Source organism: Oxyura jamaicensis, chromosome 2 (genome assembly GCF_011077185.1).
Source record: "Oxyura jamaicensis isolate SHBP4307 breed ruddy duck chromosome 2, BPBGC_Ojam_1.0, whole genome shotgun sequence".
Lineage (NCBI taxonomy): Eukaryota > Metazoa > Chordata > Aves > Anseriformes > Anatidae > Oxyura > Oxyura jamaicensis.
In genome coordinates this window covers 153,474,696-153,498,425 of record NC_048894.1, presented here as the reverse complement: position 1 = coordinate 153,498,425, position 23,730 = coordinate 153,474,696, and the positions used below count along the sequence as shown (strand labels likewise).

The 23,730-nt window shown below is 40.8% G+C and overlaps 1 protein-coding gene and 1 long non-coding RNA gene across 3 annotated transcripts in view; one reads left to right on the top strand and one right to left on the bottom strand.

Annotated features, from left to right (window-relative positions):
- The window catches only part of LOC118162859, a 28,179-nt gene extending 12,130 nt beyond the window's left edge, over positions 1-16,049 (bottom strand). Inside the window, exon 1 of the long non-coding RNA XR_004748670.1 lies at positions 15,422-16,049. This is a non-coding gene — a long non-coding RNA (uncharacterized LOC118162859). The remainder of the gene's footprint in view (positions 1-15,421) is intronic.
- Positions 1-23,730, top strand: part of COL22A1 (collagen type XXII alpha 1 chain) — a 196,440-nt gene that overhangs the window by 117,766 nt on the left and 54,944 nt on the right. For both annotated transcript variants that reach the window (XM_035319306.1, XM_035319307.1), the window contains 7 exons: positions 7,032-7,085; positions 17,280-17,333; positions 17,738-17,791; positions 18,785-18,838; positions 19,513-19,566; positions 19,991-20,026; positions 22,686-22,748. In XM_035319306.1, coding sequence (XP_035175197.1) covers positions 7,032-7,085; positions 17,280-17,333; positions 17,738-17,791; positions 18,785-18,838; positions 19,513-19,566; positions 19,991-20,026; positions 22,686-22,748 — 369 coding nt within the window. The remainder of the gene's footprint in view (positions 1-7,031; positions 7,086-17,279; positions 17,334-17,737; positions 17,792-18,784; positions 18,839-19,512; positions 19,567-19,990; positions 20,027-22,685; positions 22,749-23,730) is intronic.

Sequence of the window (23,730 nt, the reverse complement as noted above, 5' to 3'; positions counted from 1 at the left end):
TCACCGCCAAACCAGACTTCTATCTGCAGATCCTGAGAACCTTTGATAAGGCCTAACCATATCCAGCAGGTCTCCTCCAAGCAGTTTTGAGCACCACAGTACATTTTCAGACAACTTTCCAGAAGTTGTGGACAAATCAGTACGCCCACAGCTGCTCTTGAAAGCACAGATGTAACTAATGTGTCCCTGAAAGTGTGTCCAAAGGCTGGGAATCACTGCTCAGCAGGAGGATGAACTCTGGGGGAGCAGGTGACAGTCTGAAGACAACACTACCAGACCCTAGTTGGCATTAGCAATCAAAGGGCTCCTAAGGTGTTGCAAGAATGTGATTGAGTGTCTTCCTAATATTTTATTTAGAAAAAATAAATTAGACATGTCTGAGGGCTGAGAGTGGAGGCAGTGTTTTATTCTAAAAACAAACAAAAAAAACACCACCATCACCACAACAACAAAACATAAAATAAAAATGATGGTATTGTAGTGATCTTATTGCCAAATTTATCAGAAGCTCACCTTGCTATCTATGAACCTCTTCCTCCTGTTGTCCATTCCTAGGAGCTCTGATATGGACGGTGCATTTTCAATGTAATTGTAATAATGCACACTTGCAGATATAGATTTTAGACATGGAAAGCTAATCTGAGGGCTGCTTACACCTTGTGGAGCTGTCCAGTACCGACAACACAATAAGCAGAGAGTAAGTTGTGAAGACAGAACATCTTTAAGCATTTAAAAGAAGTTCTCTGTTAGTCTGCTTTAATTGCAGGTCTTGAAGTCCTTTATGGGCACAGAAAAAATGTGCATGATCTCCTCAGTACATACATCTGCTGAACTGCTAATCTGACAATTCACCTCTATCCTTTGATTCTATCTGGGGAGGAGGATATAACAATTCTAGCCTTAATCAGGCAACTGAGTTATATTCATTCTATTAGCCAGCAGCTTCAAAGTGTCTGGCATCTAAGGTCTATATTATGACAATGATACCCTTACATCAAGCACACACAGTGCAAAGAATGAAGCTTTGCTGTTCTCATCTGTTCTGTAAGACCTTTGAGTGAGACAGTACTGTTTCTCTGATTTTACTAAATCTGCCTGAAAAAGAGTCTGGATTCATTTTAGGTTTTCTTTTCTCTTTTTATTTTTTTCCCTCTCTTCCTGTCCTTCTCCTGTAAAATGGAAGAGAATTGAAGTGCTTTGATTCTACTTTTTTTTTTTTTTTTTTTTTGACAACTGATCTACTAATTTTATTTTGGAAATAAACCCAATTTTCTATGCTTGATAGACACAAAAGGTGCAGGTGACTGACATGCTCCTGAAAAGCAAATGTTTGGATAAACTAACCTAAATGTGGGGTTCTACTGAAGTGTGTTAGCATTGCTAGCAGGTCAAAGGAAGGGATTTTCCCACTCTGCTCTGCACTGGTGTGGACTCACCTCAAGTTCTGTGTGCAGTTTTGGGCATCACAGTCTAAGGAGGGCATAAAACTGTTAGTGAGTGTCCAAAGGAGAGCTACAAAGATGGTGAAGGGTCTGGAGGGGACGACATATGAAGAGTGGCTGAGGTCCCTTGGTTTGTTCAGCCCAGAGCAGAGCAGGCCAAGGGGAGGCCTCATGGCGGCCTGCAGCTCCCTCACGAGGGGAGCGGAGGGGCAGGCGCTGAGCTCTGCTCTCTGGGGACAGTGACAGGACCCAAGGGAACGGCATGGAGCTGGGACAGGGGAGGGTCAGGCTGGGGGTTAGGAAAGGTTCTGCACCCAGAGGTGGTTGGGCAGTGGGACAGGCTCCCCAGGGCAGTGGTCACTGCACCCAGCTGCCAGAGTTCAAGAAACGTTTGGACAATGCTCTCAGATACAGTCTGATTTTTGGGTAGCTCTGTGTGGAGTCAGGAGTTGTACTGGATGTCCTTGTCGGGTCCCTTCCAACTCGGAGTATTCTGTGATTATATGAAATTACTTGTATTTGGAGAAAAATTTACCTCATTTCAAAATGGTGCAAATTCATTGAAATGATTGAAATTTCATAAGGAAATCAAGAGAAAACATCTATTTATCCCATAAGAGTACTTTCCACTTGAGGAGTGGAAAGAGGCATGAGGTAACAGCTACCTAGACCCACTGTGATTTTGATGTATAGTATTGCAGCCTAGTTTTCTAGTTATGTGTTGTCAAAATTTTCCCATGCTCAAAGAACAATCAGCGCACAGCACTAAAAAATACATTAGTCTCATAGAATAGTAAAAACAGTTTTATGGAAAAAAAAAATCTTAATGCAAAACATCTTTTAAAAATTATATTCTTTAATGAATGTACTAATCTATGGTTAAGACCCGAGTCAGATAGATAAGTAATAATAATTCCCCCTTTTTCAACTTATTTGGTACACAAGATAATTTATGCACAGTCAAGTACAGAATGAGAATGAGTTGGATGTCAAAACAGATAACATAAAAAATTTACTGCAAGGCCTTTTTTTTTGTGAGTGAACTGCAAAGTTCAGGATTGTATTCTGTCAGGTTGGAGGGAAGAGGAATGAGGGCAACTCCAGGATTGAGTTACCAAGGAACGTCTTCTGCATCCTTAATTCAGCTGTCATGTTTCAGCAGGTTTTCATGTGCATGTGTCCATATCCCTTGAATGTTTATCCTTGAAGTCAGAGCAGCACAGAAAGCTTAACAGACCTTTCTTGACACTTTACAACTAGATTAACAAGGCTGTGAATCTCAGTAACTGCTAAATATTTGTTTTACAATGTAGCCTAAAGGGTTCTGTTAAAACTGGGAACTACTGGGTTCAGGGCACACCCTCCACCCAGAAGAAACGTGTTAAAAAACGCTTGCCAATACATGAAAGGTTTGTCCCCATTACCTGTAATGGAAGAGATAAATTTCTCAGATCCCTAGAGGCTGTTGAACTCTTCTTTGTGTTTGTTTTTTTTTTTTTTTTTTTTTTTTTTGATGGCAGGACAGAAATACAGGTATTTGGCTTTCACCCTCTTGACCTCTGTCTCCCGTTAAACTGGGTTGTTGCATATGATGTTTCCAATCTGGCCAGTCGTAATTTGAAACGGGCAGTGAACAGTGTTTAAACTCTTATTTCTCTGTGTATGAACTCCCCTTGATTTGAACAATCTCAGACTTGCAAGGTCTGTGGGAAAAATAGTTGGTATTTCCAGAGAGAGGTGTGCTACATTAGGTAAATAAGCCAGAAGAGGAAAAGCAGTTTGCTCAGCAAACTAAGCAGAGTTAGTTTGAAAGAGCCAGTCCCAAGGTGTGACTTCTTTCAATGTCCAGAAGTCCTAATAATAAGTCCCTTATTTTTCTTTGTCACAGCAGCCCCCCATAATCACCCATAGGATGGCCAGTCCCAATAGTGTTTACATGCACAAGCCAAATAGATGTTCATGAATTTACTGCCATTGTCCAATACATACATATTCTGTATAAACATGGTGACTTAGGGACTTCAAGCATTGATTGCGACTGCTGGATTTCTTCTGATAATGTATAGGTAAAGGGACTGGGCTGAGAGAGGTAATCCTACATCCCACCTAGCTGACAGAGAAAACAGTTGGCATTTATGCTAGCAGTCATGTAGCAAACAGTTAAGGGTTTTTCCTATGTACTTGGTGCCAAAACCTCTGTTCCTGGGGCCAAACCTCAGTGAAAACCACACTATGAGAATTTATAGCTGTTCAAGCTATCGGACAACAAGAAACAGTCTTGAGCTATGATACCTTTCAAAATTTCCCCTCTAGCAGAGCGGAACCAATATTTCCCCCTGGTTTCACATCTGCTGTATGGCAAAGATGTTTCCAGTGGTTAGTTGTGTTTGTATGTATTTGTGGGTGCTTGAACTGTTTGGGTGATATTTCCTGCCCTTGCAAATTTCAGCAGCACAGCATTGGGAATGTAAGTAAATGAACAAAAAGAAGGAAGAAAGGATTGATGGTGTAGATTAAATCCAGAGAGAAACTGTAATTGTCAGTGAGGTAAATATATTCATTTCCAATAAAACACATTTTTAACTGTGCTATTATTCAAATTGCTGATAAAGGCAAATAACATATATTTCATATATTCAAAGGGTACACATTCTTACACACATAGCTGGTTCTTGCTATAAGTAACAGAGCATAATTGCTAGTTTTGTCTGTCATATTATTAGGTGATGTGACATTTCACTGAGCATTGCTCTCATAGGTATAATTTCTCCCAGCAAGTATTTCTGTACTTTCCAGACAGGCTGTAATATTATGGAGCAACCCTGTTGTAGTTTGATTTTGGCTAACCTCTGAGTGGCCAAAATGTTCCCTTCACAATGGGAAATACACTTTCAGCCTCTCTGTCAGTATAATTATGTGCTGCTCTAAGGGATTTCTCGGTGTTTTGAAAAGCACCGAAGTTTCTCAGTGTTATACCCAAGAAAAGGATAGACTCCTTTCACATCTGTTATTGCTGCCGCAGATTAGTGTGCCTGGCCATTTGTGTGGAAACAGAAGAGCCAGTGTATACTTATCTCAGGCGGCAAAATTTGTCCTTCCTCCCTCTTCTCACCTTTTGAGATCAGTTTGGGAACAAACTGGAGCTGCCACCTCCTTCCTCAGGTTCCCCAAGTAATTTTATCCGATGCCACCAATTTTCCAAAAAACAGTGTATTCAGAAAACTACATCTGGATAATACCCTTAAGTCACTAAAGTCACATCCCTGTGGACCTCCAAAATAAGGTCTATATTTACTGCTTGGTTGCAAGGTTACAAGTCTCAATGGAATTTTGTTGTCCTGAGCACCAGTGTAAGCATCAGTCATCATGGTTTTCATGTAAGTACATCACAGGGTGTATTCATGCTCTCCCAACTTTCAATACCTGATTTGGGGTGACTACTCAGGAAGCTAATTCCCTTATGCTCTTTCATAGGGTTATCAAAATGTTTATGTCAGGTATATATCAGGTTCCTTGTCTGCATCTAACACGCTGTCTGAATTAATGTCTCTAAATGGAACTGAAGGAGATGCACAAACATTGTAAAGGGAGTTGTAAAAACACCCAGTAAGCAATAAGGTTGGCAGGACATGATGGAAATAATAATACTGTGTTTTCTACTGCCCTCAGTGTTGTAGCTGTGGAACCAGGCATCTTAACATATGGTTCCTACGTTGATAGCTGGAGGTGAGATGCTTCTCGTGTGCAGTCATGCTCATTCTCCATGTCTGCCCCCACACACCACACTCTGTATATTCTATTCATATACTTATCTATTTAAATGAGTTTTTTAAGAGGGTGTCTTGTGTGGTCTCACTGTCAGTTGGCAACATGAGTCTCTAACTAGGAAATGTGTTGATTCGTGTGGTGACAGGAGTCCTCCAGGTTAAAATGGGCTTTGACAAGGAAAGAAGTGATGGATGTTGGGAAAAGCAGAAGGAGCACTCATGAATAGTGCATGTACTTGAGAGCATTATAAACACTCCTGTTGGTATGTGGGTCCTGGCAATGACTTCAAACTCTTTCTGGTACCCAAGGACCTCGTAATTGTTCCTTTACTATTCTTCTTATATTTTTCTGTACATGAGAGCTGATATTTTTATTATGAAAAAAATAAGGAGAAGATCAGATTCTGACACCCCAGCTAACAAAACTCAGTCAAGATTTGTTAAAATGTGATGAAAACTTGTTTTGTTTGTGATGTGTTAGCTGTTTCACTCATTTAAGTCAACAAGAATTATATAAATCGTTTCTGGATATTTCGGTATAGAAAAATAAAGGGAAAATTACATATCTGACTTACACCTCTGTATGACAAATCACACCATCAGTCACACGAAACTTGCCTAATTATAATATCCTTCTAAAATGAAAACCACTCTGGGTGAGAAGTAGAAATGAGGAAAAGAATCACTTCTCTGACTTTCTGATATTTACATGATTTATCTTGTAACCTCCTAGCATATTATGAAAAATCTCGGAAATACTAATGATTCAGTATCAGTACATGTCAGGGAAGGACAGATTATTTTTACAAGAAAGATGAGTCACAAAATATGTGACTTGCCCAAAGTAACACAGCAAGTAGGCTACTGAGTTGAGAAACAACCCAAACTTCTGCCTGAACTTCAGTATTTCAGGCATCCTTTCTTCCTCTTTTTTCTCACGTAGGACATTTTCCCTGTGAACTAGTTGAGATCAACCCCATAGGGAACACAGGTGAAGGAGCATCCACATGGGTGTACTTTTCTCAAGCGTTTGCTCCATGTCCTGGCTTATCCTTCCCTTGCACTGCTGAAACTCTCCTGTTCCTCTGGAGGAAGTTTTTTTGCTTGCAGAGGAGTCAGTGAGCTCCGTCCCTTGGTGATAATGCCAACTCCAGTTAGAAATGCCTCATGTATTCATGTTTTCTGGCTTAGGGATTGTGAATCTTTTATATTCATCCATTTAGCAGAGTTCTTAATTATTTTCTTTATGCATAAGGCAGTGCAGAGAGCACAAGGGACACTGCTTGGCTTGGATGGGGAGGGGTGAAGGTCTACACTGGCAGCAGAGAAAGTGCCTCTTAGTGTGTCTGCACTTGGTGCCTCCCTTGGCGATATCTCAGCACTTTGCCTTCCCTGATCCCCTTTGGGCAGCACCCAGGTGTGATTGCAGAGTGGAAGAGGCCAAGAGAAGCAAGAAACCAACCTTCAACTATGGGGGTAAAGGTTACACCCAGGCTGTGAGGCTTGGTTGATCTGAATACACAAGGAAATGAGAAAGGGAATTTGAATTCCCTGCAGCATTTGGGAGGCAATAATTTCCAGATGTGATTTGTGATAGGACCATATGTCATTCTGCCTCTTGGTGCACATACTTAGGTGGCAGGAACCACACGGACCAGTGGAGTTGCACATCCAAATGGTGTGTTCTGCCTTCATTTCTAGCACTTACGTTTTGTATACCCGTGTAATGGAGATATACCAGTTTTGGGGTAAAAGTTTCAGAAAGTCTCCATAGCAATTTTTGCCTTGCTGTCTAATAATTACTCTTCTGTTGAACACATAGGGTAAGAAGGGGGAACCTGGATTCCCGGGAATCAATGGTCTAATCGGCCCTCAGGTAAGTGGCAATTTCTTCATTTTCATGTAATATGTGGGAAAATGTATGTTGTGGCACCAGGTGTCTTGGAACCACAATGCAGCATGCTGTGACCTTGTTCTCTTCTCATCTGTACCATCTTTGAAACTTTGAAGGTGTTTCTCCTTTAAGATCCAAACTGATTTACCCTGACATGAATGAGAGAAGAGTCTGCCTGTCTGGCAGCAATTACTTTTATCTTCCACAGTTTTTCAGCATCTTCGTACAGGGGCATAAGGAGGTGTTTTGTGTGTGATTTTCCCATTGCTTTTGCATACAGCAGTATCATTCCACAGGGAAAGCAATGGCATGTATTTTGTAGTATTTAGGACAATGCCTGAGATAATTATTGGCCGTGTGAATTGGCAGTTGCAGATATATCTCCTGTGCTGCAGTCTTGAAGGAAAAAAAAAAAAAAAAAAAAAAAAAAAAAGTTTAAAACGGTTTAAAAGGTATTAACTTTTCAGAAAGTACACTTCTTTGCACACCAGTGTTTTTTTTTTTTAATTATTATTATTATTATTTGTTTGTTTTTTCCTTGCACTTCAGTTTTTGGTTTGGTTTGTTGTTTTTTTGTTACTTTGATGGTCACATTTCTACTTGTTACAGGGTGTCATGAGTTGGCTTTATTAGGGAAGGTACAGACAGGCTTAAAACTACGTCTATTCTCCTAATGAGAGATGATGTGAAGAATGTCTTAAGTTCATGACCTCTTTCCTCTATATATTTCTTTTAAGCTTTTGTCAAGATAATGCTCCAACTTGCACCATCTGTAACGTCTTCATAAGAACAAAACAGTGCCATGTGTGTCATGTATTGTCAAGGAGGGCTTGTCTCCACCTTGGAACAACCCATGCTGCCCTGTGCTGTTATAACCCTGGCACTTGCCTTTGGCTTGGCTTCTTGCTAACTTTGTAGCCAAATTTAGTTAATCCAAGTCACTGTATAGGGTCATTCCCTGTAATAAGAAAAATATCTTTGGGAATGTCCTCAAGCAGGAAAGGTGCAAGCTCACTTTAAGCTGACCACTCGGGAGCAAGCTGAGTATCGTATTTGTTCCCTTCCCAGTAATAAGCTAACAAATCAGGTCTTTGCCTTTGGGATTTTGTTACAACAGTCAGTTAAGTTTGGAGCATGAATGAAGAACCTCCATTACTCTACAGCTGTTGGTGATGTATTGCAATGAACAGCACACAGCTCAACAGCAGATGCTGATTTTTCATTTATTTCCTCTGGCAAGCTATGCCCTTGTAACCAGGAAACATGATCTAGAAATGGATTCTGCAGCAGACGTTTTGCAATGAGCTGTTCCCATGTCTGCGGAGACCATCAGCGATGCAATCTGGGGTTTTCTGATCCTGTGTGGGTAAGGACCCTTGGGTCCAGCTAGGAACCTTGCCCTGCCACACCACCCCATACTGATCTACATATTTTTAAGACGTTTTTGTTTGGTACAGCATCTGGTTTGTAAATATTTCAACAGCAGCCTTCGAGAAGAATGAAGACATTATTTCCAAAGGATTTAATCTTATTTTTTTTTTTCCCAATGGATAATATTAAAAGGTTCCCCCTAGCCTTCTGAACTATGTGTGTAGCCACTGGGAGAGGGTTTTCCTTGCTTTTGTCTCCTTGCATTAATTCTGATTTATCTAACTATCCGTCCAAACAATGTCATACTTGCTCAGCTCAAGTTCTCTGTAACTTTACAAAAAATATATATGCATATGTTAGCAATTTCATAAACATATCTGCGAGAACTGCTGACATAGCAATAAGTAGTTTTTCTTTCAGCACAGGCTAAATAAAGTTTTCAAATTTTATGTTAATTAAAGCTGCATATAGTGCTAGCCCCATTGAGGGATACTTAAATTGACTCTTCCTCCAAGCTAACTGCAAGGATGGAAAAACATCGTTCCTATTCCTGCAGTGACATGCTGTCCCCGATACATTACTGCAGATTTCCATATTTCTGTTTGGAGAAAGTGCTTACGTTCACCTTGTGACAAAACTACTTTTCAGCTTAGCAGCAGTTTTTATTCCATTAGGTTTCCAAGCACTTTATCAGCATTTCTCTCTCTTTCTTTTTTTTTTTTTTTTTTCATTTTTATCTTAATCACTCTATGCCCCCAAAAATACCCAAGAAGAGAAGTGGTTTCCTTAGGCTGTACTTACAGAGAGATTCTTCCAAATGATTTATGGAAGTCTGGGTCACCTGTTCCTGTGCCATCTCCATGGTGTTGAGGACCAAGAGATTTGATTTGCCCATACATTAACTATGTTAGGACACTAAAATAGCCTCCCTTCCCCTGCTATTTTAAATTTAAATACAGTTTTGTTTTCTGACCTGTCTGTCCCCATGGACAGCTGTATGGGCAGAAGAAAGGAGTGAAGAAGCCGTGTTTTTACTGAAACACATAGAAAAGGCCATAAAAGGATGCCAATAGATGCTTACCCCGCTATTCTGTGTATCCAAGGAAGTCTTAGGGAAAGGTGGTCCAGCCTCTTCATTACTGTGGGACAGATGCTGGTTTCTCAGCACTTTCAGAGAGATAATAGGTTTTCTGATGGCATGTGGTAGGAAAGCCTTCCTCCTATGGAGGTGCAGAGGTTGATGATGGGGCTGAGTGCTGGGGTGTACACAGTGAGATGTCTGCAGATATTGTTGGGCTTTGTCAGGAAAAATGGTTTCCAATGTGCCCAGTCCCAGTAAGAAGCTGCAGAAGAATCAGGCAGCAGTGCAAGGCGACCGACCTGGAGCAGGGTCAGCAGATCCAGTGGCAACCCACAGCAGAAATGATGTCTGACTCCTGAGGACCCTTCACTGGGCATCTTCATATTGCAGAGTTAATTTAAGTGCCAAATCTGACGCAGCGGTGAGAAAGCAACTTCTTAGCCAGCCTGGGGATGTTTTGTGATGACAGGGTAGCCACAGCTTTTCCTGTCTCCGTACACACCCCAACTCAAACTAAGCTTTAATCCAAAAAGCCCTTTTGATTTTTTTTTTCCTTCTAAATCTGCCATGGTGGTGAGCCTGTCCATGTACTTGCTTGTTCCACGTTATTCAGTCAGCACCCCCAAAAATGAGCACCTATTTTCATGACCCTTACAAATGTTGCATCTTTCAACGTCATTAAGCCCCGGAGTACACACATTGGGGTTTATTTCCCCTCTGGTTATGAATGTTTTTCCTGCAGCAGAGACACAGACATCTGAGCTCATAATGTGTTTGTATTGTTATTATTTATTTGTACTATTTTTGTTTGCAGGAAACTTAATCATGGGCCAAGCTTCTATTGCGGTAGGCTGTTTGAATGCAGACTGAAAAATGAGCATTTCTGCAAAGTGCTTTCAGTCGAAACAGATGGATGAGTACCAAGCATGGCAAACAATGAGGCTGTGCGTTTCTGCATGGTCGCCTGAGATCCTGATGTACCTCATCTGTCCCATTGTTTGTTGGGAGGAAGAGTTCAGAGAAGGGGCTGAAGGCAGTTGATGAGGCACATTTGCAAATGTTTTTCTAGGCATGAGATCCACACTTAGGCATGGTACGCCGGGTGAGCTGCGAGGGCTTCATTTGCTGGCTCAGTAAAGAAGGAATTTGAAGCCCCAGTACCCGTCAAGGGCTCAGACTCTGAGCTGAGTCACTGTGTTACCAGGGCTGGGATTCAGCTCCAAGAGCAAGTAGTTGTTACTAGCAATTAAGGGCAGAGATGCATGTGTCCATGCTCTTGTTACAGTTGACAAAGGTCCAGTTAATGTTGGTGGTGGAGCCCAGGCAGCCATTCAACTCTCCTGAAACAGCTGCTTCCAAATTCTCCACTGAGCCACTTTCTAGGCTCCCTGAGCTGAGCAGGTGCATGCTGTCTACCAGTGGGAAGGCAAGATAATTCAAAACTATCTGAAATTTAAGTAAAAATTCCATTCCTTATGCTTGCCATATGTCTGGGCCATTATTGAGGTTTGCTTTATGGTAAATAACCTGGTGATAGAACTAAGACCTGTAAGGGGGACCAGTACAAGCTGCACCTTTTATAGTTGTGGCTGGCAGTGATTTAATTAGTATAGACTCATTTGTAGGGTGTGAGCTCAAGCCTAGCTTTTCTGAAGTAGCTCAGAGGAAATGATATCCTTCAAAATGCATGGTGTCCTTAAAGTCCTTTTTGTGATGCAAGTTAATACTGCGCAATGTAAGAAAAATATACAAGCCCCAGCTGCAAAGCTCAGATTGAATTAAAGTATGCCACTTCTGCTTGAAACTGGAAGATACTACTCAGAGCTATCTGTAATAAGATCTATACCTTTAACAAAACAAAGCAAAAAAATAATAAATAAATAAATAAAAAAATCACCAGACTGTAGACCACTAATAGTACTGAAACAAGAGACCATAAGGAAGTTTTTTTTTGTTCTCTCATTTGCTATACTGAATCAGTAAAACAACTGAAAGCAAACGAATAGGAAAATAAATCTTAATCTGTAGACAAAAGAGATCATGTTCATATCTTACACTAAGTGATGAAATTAAACAAATACCGCCTTGCTCTGAAAGCAAGAAATTCTCCTGCAGAGACTGCGATGTACAAACTCAACTTTATTCAGTACTCTTGCAGAGCTGGAAAGACAGTTCAGGGAGTCTCTGTTCAATACACTTTATTTTTTAAAATAATGTTGGTATTCCAATTATAATGCCACCCGGTGAAACAACTGGAGACCTCATTCATTTATAAATTATGACAGTATCACTGAAACTGACTATACAGAATACATCACAGGAAATGTTCAGATCTGTTGGCTCCTCAGGCTTTTTTCAGCATCATCAGCAACACCCTTTCCCTATATCCTCTTATCTTTGTCTTGGTTTGTAAGGCAGGATTCAAGCAAAGAAAGCAAACCGGTACTCTACTGCAGCAGCATTGCTGAAGATACTCACAGGAGTTGTGCTGTCAGATGTGGTTGTGCCAGAAGTGAGAAATGATGAATAGATTTGAAAGGTGGATTCCAGAGACTGCTAATCAATGCTCACCTGGACATTAGCCAGCTGTATGCCCAGGTGGCCAAGAAGGCCACCAACATCCTGGCTTGTATCAGGAATAGTGCAGCCAGCAGGAGCAGGGAGGTGATCGTCCCCCTGTGCTCTGCTCTGGTGAGGCCGCACCTCGAGTGCTGTGTTCAGCTTTGGGTCCCTCCCTACAAGAAGGACATCGAGGCCCTGGAACGTGTCCAGAGAAGGGCTACGAAGCTGGTTAACGGCCTGGAGCACAAGTCATGTGAGGAGCGGCTGAGGGCACTGGGGGTGTTTGGTCTGGAGAAGAGGAGGCTCAGGGGAGACCTTATTGCTGTCTGCAACTACCTGAAAGGAAGGTGTGGGGAGCTGGGGTCGCCCTCTTCTCACAGGTAACCAGTGATAGGACAAGAGGGAATGGCCTCAAGTAGTGCCAGGGGAGGTTCAGGTTGGAAATGAGGAGACATTTCTTCTCAGCAAGAGCAGTCAGGCATTGGGATGGGTTGCCCAGGGAGGTGGTGGAGTCACCGTCCCTGGGGGTGTTCAAGGCAAGGTTGGACGTGGTGCTTAGGGACATGGTTCAGTGGGTGACATTGATGGTAGGGGTGGTTGGACCAGGTGATCTTGGAGGTCACTTCCAACCTTAATGGTTCTATGATTCTGTAACTTCTCAGATGTAGTAGAGGAGGAATGAAGAGCTGAGGTAGCAGGGGACATGGTGAGACATATGGACTGTTCCACACTACTAACTGCAACAGCTAATTCTGATGGGAAGGAAATTGAAATAAAGGTGAGTCATCACAGAGCCAACAGGTGGGGTCTGTGAGGACTTCCTGAGAGGTAAAATCGCAGGGAGTAATCAGTTTTAAAGTGGTGACAAGCCACAGCACTGGAGGGGGAAAAGGCTCTCAGCAACGTCATTCATTTCGCTGTCATTGTGGTAGGAGATGGGATGTTCGTGGATGTCCTGTAGGTTTGTCTCATTCATAAAGATGGCACACTGCCTAAAAAGTCCAGACCACAGTCTGCTTTTTCATGGATTTAGGGCTTTTCTAAGCATTTCTTACAGTGCCAGAGGCTCTAGGCATTGGCCTGGAATAACACAAAGAAAATAGAGTTGTGCAAGCTTTTCCTCCAGAGATAGATATCTGGAAAGGCCATCAGACTTCAGTTTCCATCTTGGAATGATATTTGTTCACCTTCCTTTAAAACTTAGCCATCCCTTTTTCATGGAAAAGAGATTTGGGCCAAACAACCTACTGATGTAGTCACATACAAAGGTTTTTTTGTTCCTTAAAGTTTCCTTAGGGAGTGCAGAACCCAAACCTTAATAGCTCTGCCTTTCCCAGCCTGTCTTTCAGCAGGGTATGTGCTGGAAGAAGAAAACATCCTTTAGTGGTTCCTGGAGTACAGGCACAGCTGTGCCTTCAGTATCATGTCAGATTTTTTTCCTGAGAACTGTCCTTGTCTTACATTGTCTTAGGAATGGAGCTGGATAAAACATAAGCCTGAAAAATATCCCCCACCTCCATGTCTGTACAGTTTTCCCTATCCTAACACACGCACCTTGACACATTCCCATGGATATTTGGATTTTAAAGAACATGTGCAATATTTTTATTTCAAATAGCAGCTTGAAAATAACTTCTCCTAAACATTTTCATAGAAGAGCCATGTTTTGCATTTGTTTTCCAAACTGAGTTTGTGTAGTTCTGTTTAAGAGGACAATTTTTTTATGTTCCAGGTTTTGTTCAGCATGTAGGGAGCACACATCAGCATCTTTACCAGCCAGAAAAACAAACAAACAAACAAAAAAAAAAAACACTCCATCACTTTTTTTCTTCTGGATTGGAGTTTTAAAGAGACAGCCCTTGGATTTGGGACAGGGACTTTCATCTGTATAATTCATCAGATGCTCAGTGAAAAAGGTGATCAGCCAAATAATCAGGTGCTTTAATCTGGATTCAGGACAAAAAGAAATCAAAGAAAACAGATGGAGTGAGATTTTGGTTTTAAACAATACTGGCTGTCCTCCTGCTGCTGTTTTTTTGTTTGTTTGTTTGTTTGTTTGTTTGTTTGTTGTTTTTTTTTGTTTTGGTCTTTGTTTTTGTTTGTTTGTTTGTTTGTTTTCCTTCATTATCACTAATAAATGGTGTCAGTTAATTTGGACCTTTCTACATACTTGGGAGAATAGTCCTTGCTCTGAAGGTTAGTCAGAAGTGGATGTACTGGCGTGCACTGTCAGCTGGAGCAGGCTGTCAGCGTCCTGCACACTTCCCCAGGATAGTGGTAGCCACTACATAGAACTGTTCTTTCTAAATCCATCTCAGAGAGGCTTTTATCAGAAGGATTTTCCATTTTGGGGTTTCTCTTTGTTGGTACAACATGTGGTGAAGTTAACTGGGTAGGTCAGTCTTAGGTGTAGTGTCCCAGATGATTTCTTTCAAAGGGAGCAATGACTCTGAATTATTAGCAGCAGTCTTGGGTAAGGATCAGTGTGCTTTGATTTCAAGACTCAGGGTTGCACAAAGTCGCTGTCTTCCAGAATATGGAAAGTTTAAGAGAAAAATCAGAAATTGTTTGGTTAATAAGTTAGGCTGCTTGCTGATGGATATTTGAGTGAGACTTTTCTTCTGAAGAAGACTGATCCTGTCTAGGGTGTGTATCCTAGCTGGGGGATGATCAGGCTGACCCTGGGTCCTGGCTGAGATTTGCTGTGGTATGACAGTTTCATTAATCCTTATGGATTGTTTACTAGATGTTATTGTCATGGAAATCAGAAAGAGGTGGTAATTTATACAGGTCATGAAGAAGGCAACAATGATGCTATTAAATATATGGAAGCACGTTTTTGCTCTTATAAACTATTTTTTAAAAATAACCTGCACTGTTAGGGAAAGCGTGGCTGTTTCTTTCTGGAAATGTCTGGGTGTCAGAAAGATTTCTCACCTGTTGGTAGAAGCTCCCTGTTGTAGGGCCATGGGGAATATGGTTCGATGGTTGGAGGTCATGAGGTCATGGCAGAGAGAAAGAACAAAATTAGGCTAATAGGTAGGAAACCAGGGAACAGGCAAGGAGAGCCTGCGAATGTAGATTTTGCACTTTATCTCTGTGCTTATGTACAATCCACTTGGCTGCTGAATCAGTTTCTTATTATTTTTCTAAAGTTACCTTTGACTTATTTCCCAGTACTGCACACATTCTTCATGACAACCACTTCTTGGAGCCCGTACTTTCTTCAAGGCCTCCCAACAACACCATCCTGGTAGGGTTAGAGTAGGGCCAAGCAGGACTTCAGGGTGCCATCTGAAGCCACTCCATCCTGTTGCCCTCTGCTGGTATTTTTTTTTTTTTTTTTTTTTTTCTAGTACTGGGCTAATTTGGACTGTTATTTATTTATTTATTTATTTTATGTCAAAGTCTCTTTTAAATGATGGATGGGCTCATTCAGGTGTGTCCTGACGGGTCCAGAGCTCCTTAAGTGCAGGACCCTCTTGCAATGGCATCTGAACCCCCATGCCCAGACACAGGGCTCTGCAGAAGTTATGTCAGCAGCATTGGTGCATCCCAAGGCATTTGTTCCTGCAGATTTTTGAGCTGTGCTCACTCTTGAGACACTCTGCAAATACCGATGTTGGTGGTAGAACGATACCATGCCTATTCTGGACTGAGTTGCAGTGAAAGCAGATTATGGGTGGTGTATAAACCAAGTGCATCTTCAGGTCTCTTTTTTTTGGTTGCTTTGCACCATCTATTGGTGAGATGATGTACTCTCTTCTGGTTGATTTTTACAAGCGTATTCTAAAATGACTGCTTATCCACTACCTTCTCTGTCAAACTATGCCACAAAAAATTTCATGTTCTTTCTCATTATCACCATTTTATTCTCTTCAGCTACAATTTCCCTTAAATGTTAAATGCTAATATTGATCCATGACTTGTAATATAATCACAAAAGCTGTGAGTCTTTTTTTATTTTTATTTTTTTTTTATTTCTATTGATATTTAATTGTAACACAGGTCTAGCAGCAAAGAAGGTAACTAACAATTTTCTATCTTGTATTGGTAGCTCACTTACAGTGTTTTACATAGGATGTTGTATATGCTCTTGTTTGGATGTTTTTGTTTGATTGTTCATTTGTTTGTTTTGGGGTGTGTTTCGAAGTACAAACATCAAAACTCCCTCTGTGCTGGAAACTGAAAATGACTTAAATCATGGTGTTAGGAAGTCTGAAAGAGACACACAAGGTTAAAGCTTCAACTCTGTCATGTATCCATTTTTCTCATCCATCCTCACACTGATTGCATAGGTCCTGATACAAAAACCACATGAACACATGCTTCAAAGTACAGGAGAAATCCTATCTTGTCATCCAGCAGCAGCTGAAGGTAACAACCACCTCTGTATCTCAGGCAGCCTGCTAAGATTTGTCAAGTATGGAAAAAAGGTCCTCAACTAGGAACTCACTTTTAACAATTTACCCTATACACGAAAATAAATCCCTCTGAAAATTAGATAGCTATTGAGATGAAATTTTCCCAAGAGAATTATTGCAGGAAGGTGAGTACGACTTCTAGGACATCTCCAGCTACATGTGTGCATTGAAGTATGAGTTTGTGAAAACCTTTTACTGTCAAAAACATTAACGTAGAGCACTGAAGTGGTGGAGTATTTATTTTAAAACACCTGATCCACTATGTCGTTCTCCATACTCTTGGATTCTTATTCAAAAACAAGGAAGCAAACAAACAAACAGAAACACCACAAGTCTGTTCCGTTCACTAATTACTTCAGAGATCTTTTTGCAGTAGCAAATGGTTTGTTTTGAAACATTAAACAAGATTAAACTAGGCTGGATGCCACGAGGCGTCCCACTGGACAATCTTTGCATGTTACCATTGATGGCTTTCAACTCCTCCATCTCTTGTACCGGAGTCCAGGATGGAGCTCACCTTGTAACAGCAGTAACTAGTGCAGGAGGTCCTGTTCTGTTCATGAGCACAGTTCCATGGGAGCTCAGTTTGGCATCCTTCAGGTTTTGGACACAAGTTAATGAAACACAAAGCTCATTGCTGATGCTGTTTGGAATAGGGCTGCATTTGCACCGAGGAAGGGCCTGAGGCTTTTTGCCACTATCAGGGAGATTAATACATGGGTTTTGCTTCTCTTGCAGGGACCTCCAGGGCCCCCAGGCATTGCTGGATCCCCTGGACCACCTGGAGCACCAGTAAGTAAACAACTTTCTTGTTTGTTTGTTTATTTTGTTGTTTGTTTTACATCAAGGAGAGGAAGGAAATTAAAAAAAAAAAAAAAAAACAGTTCAGGAGAATTTAGGTGATTGGATTTCAGTGGGAACTGAGTCACGGCCTCTGGCAATGTGTGTTTTCTCTTGTATTTTCATGATGAAAAGCCACAGCCAGCCCTGCAGGACAACTCTGCACCAAGCACTGGAATCACTTTGACGCTACCTGCACAAAAGTCAATGTCTGCAGGATTCCCCATGGCAGGGACCTGACTTCTGTGGAAGGGAGAATTGTATTTGAATTGAAAGCAGAAGCCTCTGGTGAGGTGGCTGTAAAGGGCAGAAATACTGATATTTTTTTGTGTGTGTTTGCTGGATTCTTTTTTCAGGGACTGCCAGGAGAGATTGGCGTTTCTGGTAAAACCGGACCCCCGGGACCAGCTGTAAGTTTTGAGGGATGGTTTGCATCGCCTCCATGCTCTCCGTGACATCACATATTTTAATTCTAAAGTCTTTGCTCCCTTTCCTTCAGCTTGTCTGCACACATGTTTTAAGTGCTGGCTCCAACACTGTCTCCTTTAATCCAGGCATTAGCCTGATGCCTTTAGTGATCAAGAAGCTTACCAGATGCAGCTGCACGCTGGGACAGTGATGTTTTCATTACATGATACCTTTCAAAAGTCATTTGGCACAATATTCTTCTTCCAGACCTGGAGTTTTCTGAATCAGGCCAAAGAAGTGAAATAAAAATCTCAGTTTTAGCAGAGCATCACAATTTCTATTCACTCTTATGTCAAGAAAAGTTAATTAGTTAATTATGTAGTATTATTACTATTATTACTGTAGTATTACTTAGTATTAAGAAGTGCCAACTACAGCCTGCAGTGTTTGGAGATTGACTGATGCTCAGAAAAGGGACTTTTTTTTTTTCTTACCATTTAAATGCATTTTGGAAGTAATTTTAATTCTTATCTTGCGGAATCATTCTCTCTATATTGTGTAATTTAAAAGTCTATGTGTTGTATAAGATATTACTGATTTTTAAAAGATGAAACACACTTTAGAAAATCTTTATAGGTACAGATAATAGAGACGTACAGAGAATGATAAGTAAAAATGCAATTTTTAAAGTTATCCAAGACTCCAGTCTTTATTAAACTTCTGTATTGTGGTTTCTCTGTAACAACACTGACATCCAGTGGTCGTTCACTACAATTTTGATACTGAAAAAAGGCTGAGCAGATATATGCCTTGCAAGAAGTTTTGTCTAATTTGAGTCACAGGAGTGAAAAAGTCAGAAGCAAATGCATTAAATTGATCTTTTCCTTAAACTTGGGCTAGTGGTAAGAAGGATGTTTTCAGCGTGCTTATGTTGAACTTGCTGTTAATGATTTAAAGAACAGACATGTAGACCTGATATTTTTTTTCTTGTTTAGGGTTTGCCAGGCAAAGATGGATTAAATGGTCTTCCTGGGCTCCCAGGCCAAAAGGCAAGTGACACCACAAACACTGGCATAACCTACTCACCTGGGCAGCTTACCTGAGTGAGCTAGCAAGTGTAAGCAGGAAGGGGAGCAGATCTCCAGAGCCAAACACACCTCACCTGATTCCACTGGTGAAGCTCCATATACCTCTCTGAACCTGATACACAGCCCTTTGTAGTATCCAGTGCAATTTTCAGTGCACTTTTCCACAGCACATTTCAGCTCTTGATCCACCCCAGTCTCTACTTTCCATGCTGACACCACCCACACTGAAAGATCAGATTCAAAGGGTTCACCTAAGCATTCCAGTGGCCAAGACTTCAATACTACAATTCTCTATTTTTCTTAACAGAAATAATGTAGACTTCTTCACCACTTACTGCTTAAAGAAACTGAATGGAGATTTTGTTTTTCAGCTAATTTACTCTGGAAATCTTTAATATAACACTGGTTGAGTTTGTATTATTCCAGAGATATCCCAGTAGGTTTAATGGTGCTGGAGATGTGTCTGCAAATAGTACTAGAACGATAAAACTTTCCTGGAGAGATACTCCCATGTGGCTCCATTTACATCCTCAGGCTGATACTGGGGATCTGAGTCAAAATATTCCTCACCATTGCCTTCAGACATGCTCCACTACCAGAGGAGCTTGAATATTACCATCTTGTATTCCCTGCAGGGAGAACAAGGGGAAAAGGGTGAAGAAGGCTTTCCTGGAAAAGCTGGCCCTAAGGTAAGGAATTTTATTTCATAGCTTGCTGTAGCCACTGAGTCAGTCAAGGCGTGATTTTGGAAGGCCTTGTGCTGAAGTCAGGAGAATAATGTTCCTCTAAAGTTGGGTGGATAACAGGGTAAGCAGTTATGGCTCAGTGCCTCTTACTGTTCACGGTGTTTCAAGGTACCAAACCGCATCTGATGTTCCTCTCTTGAGTCTATGTGTGTAGAAAGATCTCAACTGGCCCTTTCATTGGGTCCCTGGGGTCTGGGATCCTAAAACTTCAAGAAGGCAATTTCAGTGCCTTACAGAAAGTAGGTAGATGAACATGAGCCAGGATAATAGGCTCAGGACAATAGGGGGTACAAGTTATCAATGAGAAAGCATTCTTGCAACAGGGTCATGTCCTTACATTGTTAAAGTCATGTTTTTGTTTTTTCAGGGTGACCCAGGAAGCCGTGGCCAAGCTGGTGAACAGGTGAGCACCAAAAAATATGCTAGCAAAAACTTCAGAGCAATGTAAAGTGACCACATGCAATAACAAAGCCATCTACCAATAAAAAGAAAAGTGAAAGTCAGAAGGTGAATGGATGAGACTCAAGGTTGGACAAAGTAATGTGGACATTCCAGAGCAAATATGCTAAATCTATTTTTATCTGCATCTCAGAAAATTCAGTCATCTTGTCGCTGGTGGATAAGGAAGAAAAAGAAGGCAGTGTGGCATAAAAGTGATGTTTTTTCCTTCACACTGCACATAAACTCAGCATGCTAGTGACAGTTCTAGATGATGATGAACTTTTTGTAACTAAGGGTGATGCAGTCATTTCTAGATCATAAATGCTTGCATAACCCCAGCTGTCTGTTAGAAGTTATACAGTTATCTTAGTCTTTATGTATGGGGATTTAGGTTTCAGCAGATATCTGTTGAGCTCAGAGAAGAACAAGGGAAACATCTTGGGATTTCCTAAAGCTGCCTGGAGCCCAATCAGGAGCACTAACCAGAGGTGTTAATGTCATCATCTGCACACCAACTTTTCACCTGCAGTATGAAAATCTGGAGAAAGACATACCTATATCAGACAATCTTAAATCTTTGGCATACGTCTTTGGATACTGAGTTAAAAGAGTATAAGCCTACAATAGAAGAATCTCAGAGCTTCAATCTTCTCTCCTATCAGTCTCAATCCAATCTTCTGCTGTAAAGATGAAAGGGAAGAATGGTCATGACCTCTGCTCCCATGTTGTCTTGCACAATAAAACATATCACACACTATCTGTACCATCAACTGGACTAGAAGGAGTAGCAGAAGAAGGTGTCCATGAGGAATGTCATATAGCAGCTTTCCAGAAGCTGTGCCAGTCTCTCCTCGTCCATTCAATTTGAGAAGCAGATTGCCATTTTCCCTTGTTTGTCAGGGCTGTTTTGAATTTTAATTCCCCTTCCCAAAACACCTCTCTCCACCATGTCATGTTCTCCATACATTATATAAATGTTTCTGTCACTATTAAATAGTGCAAGCCCTTAGAGGACTTCATCTCTCTCTGAATTTGAAAAGCAACAGCCAGTAACAGGTGTGTGAATTTAATCGTTTAATCAGTTGTACACTACCCTCCAGAGAGCCTTCTTCTACACTGTTTTTCTGTAGTTTGCTAATGAGAATGTCACGATGGCCTGTGTCAGATGTCTTACTAATGTCAAGATACATCACACAAACGCTTCCTTCTTGCCTGCTTAGTTATCCTGTCAAGGGAGGGAGCTGGATGGATTTAAGTTGATTAGTTTTTAGCAGATGCACATTGACTGTTTCTTAATACCTTCCTGTCTTTGAGCTCATATAAGCTCATTGACATTTTGCTTCAGTAGCTTTCTAGAGACTATATTTACACTACATGTTTATTTTTCCTCCAAGTCCTCCTTTTTTCCTCTCTTTAATATTAGGCTGTTTGTCCTTCTCATGATCTCTGGGATCTCATCATCAGCTAGGATCCTGCAGTGGCTCTCGAAAAACACCACTCCATCTCGTCACCAAATGTCACCATCTTTCAAAATGCTCCAAACATCATCTCCTGATGTTCCCAGTTCTATTCAGTCAGCAAAATATCTTGTTCCTCGCGTGATTTCTTCTGCAGACTCATTGCACCTATATCATGATAATGCTTTAACTCTTCTGATAAAGAGATAATCTCTTTAAAGAGGAGATTACAAGTTATAAGTTCATGTTCCTACAACGCTTAGTGCAACTGGGTTCTCTCCATCACTGAGATCCTTTTAGATATTGAAGTACAAATATATGTAGCAGAATAGTTATAAATAACAAACTCCGTGGTTATTTTCAGATGACAAAATGGGTCAACATGTAGCTAAGTTTGAGAATACTTGATATATTTAGAACAAACCACATGACACAGAGATAACAATTACTCCAACAGCAGGCATTATAAAGCAGAAAGTAAAAGGTGAGGCTCCGACAGAAACAAATTCAAATGTGAAATAGTGCATCAAGAAAATTCTAGACCTGGTCATCAGGTAACATCTGTACTCTTCTGTTGTGTTTGCACTGCCAGACTACCCAAGATCACTAAAAAATTAAAATAAAAATTAGATTTTTTTTTTTTTAGCTACTCTTATTTTTTTGCTTGGTGCTGCTACAGAACAGCGTGAAGAAAACTTGTCCTAAATTTCATGGTCTCAGTTATCTGTGTAGAGGCAAAAAAAGAGAGGTCTTAGTTGCTGTTTTAAGTAACGATTTTACAAGAAAAAAAAAAAAAAAAAGTTTAGTGCAGCCAATATGTATTGTAGTGTGACTAGGTATCAAGAAGTAACTGCAGTTATTATGAGTGCTGAAGAATTCACAGACTAATATTAGTCATGCATTGAGATAGACAACTAAATCCAGGTTTCATCCTTCCCAGGCTGAGGGTACTCTGGCTGGATTAATCTGCCCTGAGAGCAAGCCTTGATGTGTATTTAAATGACATGAATGAGTGAGAGAAGAGTTTAGCCCACCATTCTTTCCTTTCACTCTTAACGATATTTGAGACTTTGAGACTAATAATGTTTTTTGTTTGTTTGTTTTTTAATAGAGGGCATTCTTGAGGAATGTTCCAAGATTTCACCCGCTTTCTCTGACTTTCAGGGTGAAGCAGGTCTTCCTGGTCCTAGGGGCTTACCTGGACTGAGAGGAGAAAAAGGAGACCAGGTGAGTAACTTTGAGCCATAACTTGATTTTATTTGTCCAATCTCAAGTGTCCCTAGATAATATTTTCTCTTGGTCGGTTTTCTGTGGTGGCATCTAGCAAGACCACCAAGTACCCCTTCTAATGTGGTAGTTTACTGCCTCATGACCATTGCTGACTGCAGTGGAGGTGCTAAAGAACAAGGTCTGTCCTGAACACAGAAGGTTTTGACTGAAGTCATACTGCTTGTGAGGCTGTAGGAGAGGCACAGTACTCCTCAGGCATCATTTTCAGAAGTACTTGCATGGTTTAAGAACATTTAAAAACTAATAATACTAACAACTAAATTCCTCTTGTCACTGAGCTCTGGAGAAGGTTCCAGATGGTTGTATTATTTTCTGATGGCCTAACTTCCACCCAAGTCCTGATGTCTGGTATTTGCCCCAGCTAGTCCTATACTTTCAGAGGCATCTACACACTGAAAAATAGTAGGATCAGGGGCCTGGCAGTAAATTTTCCCATGTCAGTGAGGCCATTAGTCCTGATAGCTGACTGTGTGCTTGAATGTGAGCAAGAAAGATCTAAAATGGACTGAAGTTTTGCTGGTTGATTTGCTATATTATATACTCTGTAGAGTGCAGAATATAGAATATATTCTCTGTCTACATGAAATCATAGGTCATCTAGCTCTTATGTGAATACTGGGTAAATATGTTTGTTTATGCACTTTGAGGAGTATTCACATCATCCTTGTTAAGCATCTTCCATTCAGGCCACCAAGTTTCCTGGGCAAAGTAGAAAGGTAGGCACCAGTGAATGGATGACTGAAATCTTTCAACATGAGCAAACTGGTAGCATGATTGTCCTCTCTGAGTCTTAAGTATGTTATGCTTCTCTTGTTAAACTGGAAAAAGAAAAGAAAAGAAAAGAAAAGAAAAGAAAAGAAAAGAAAAGAAAAGAAAAGAAAAGAAAAGAAAAGAAAAGAAAAGAAAAGAAAAGAAAAGA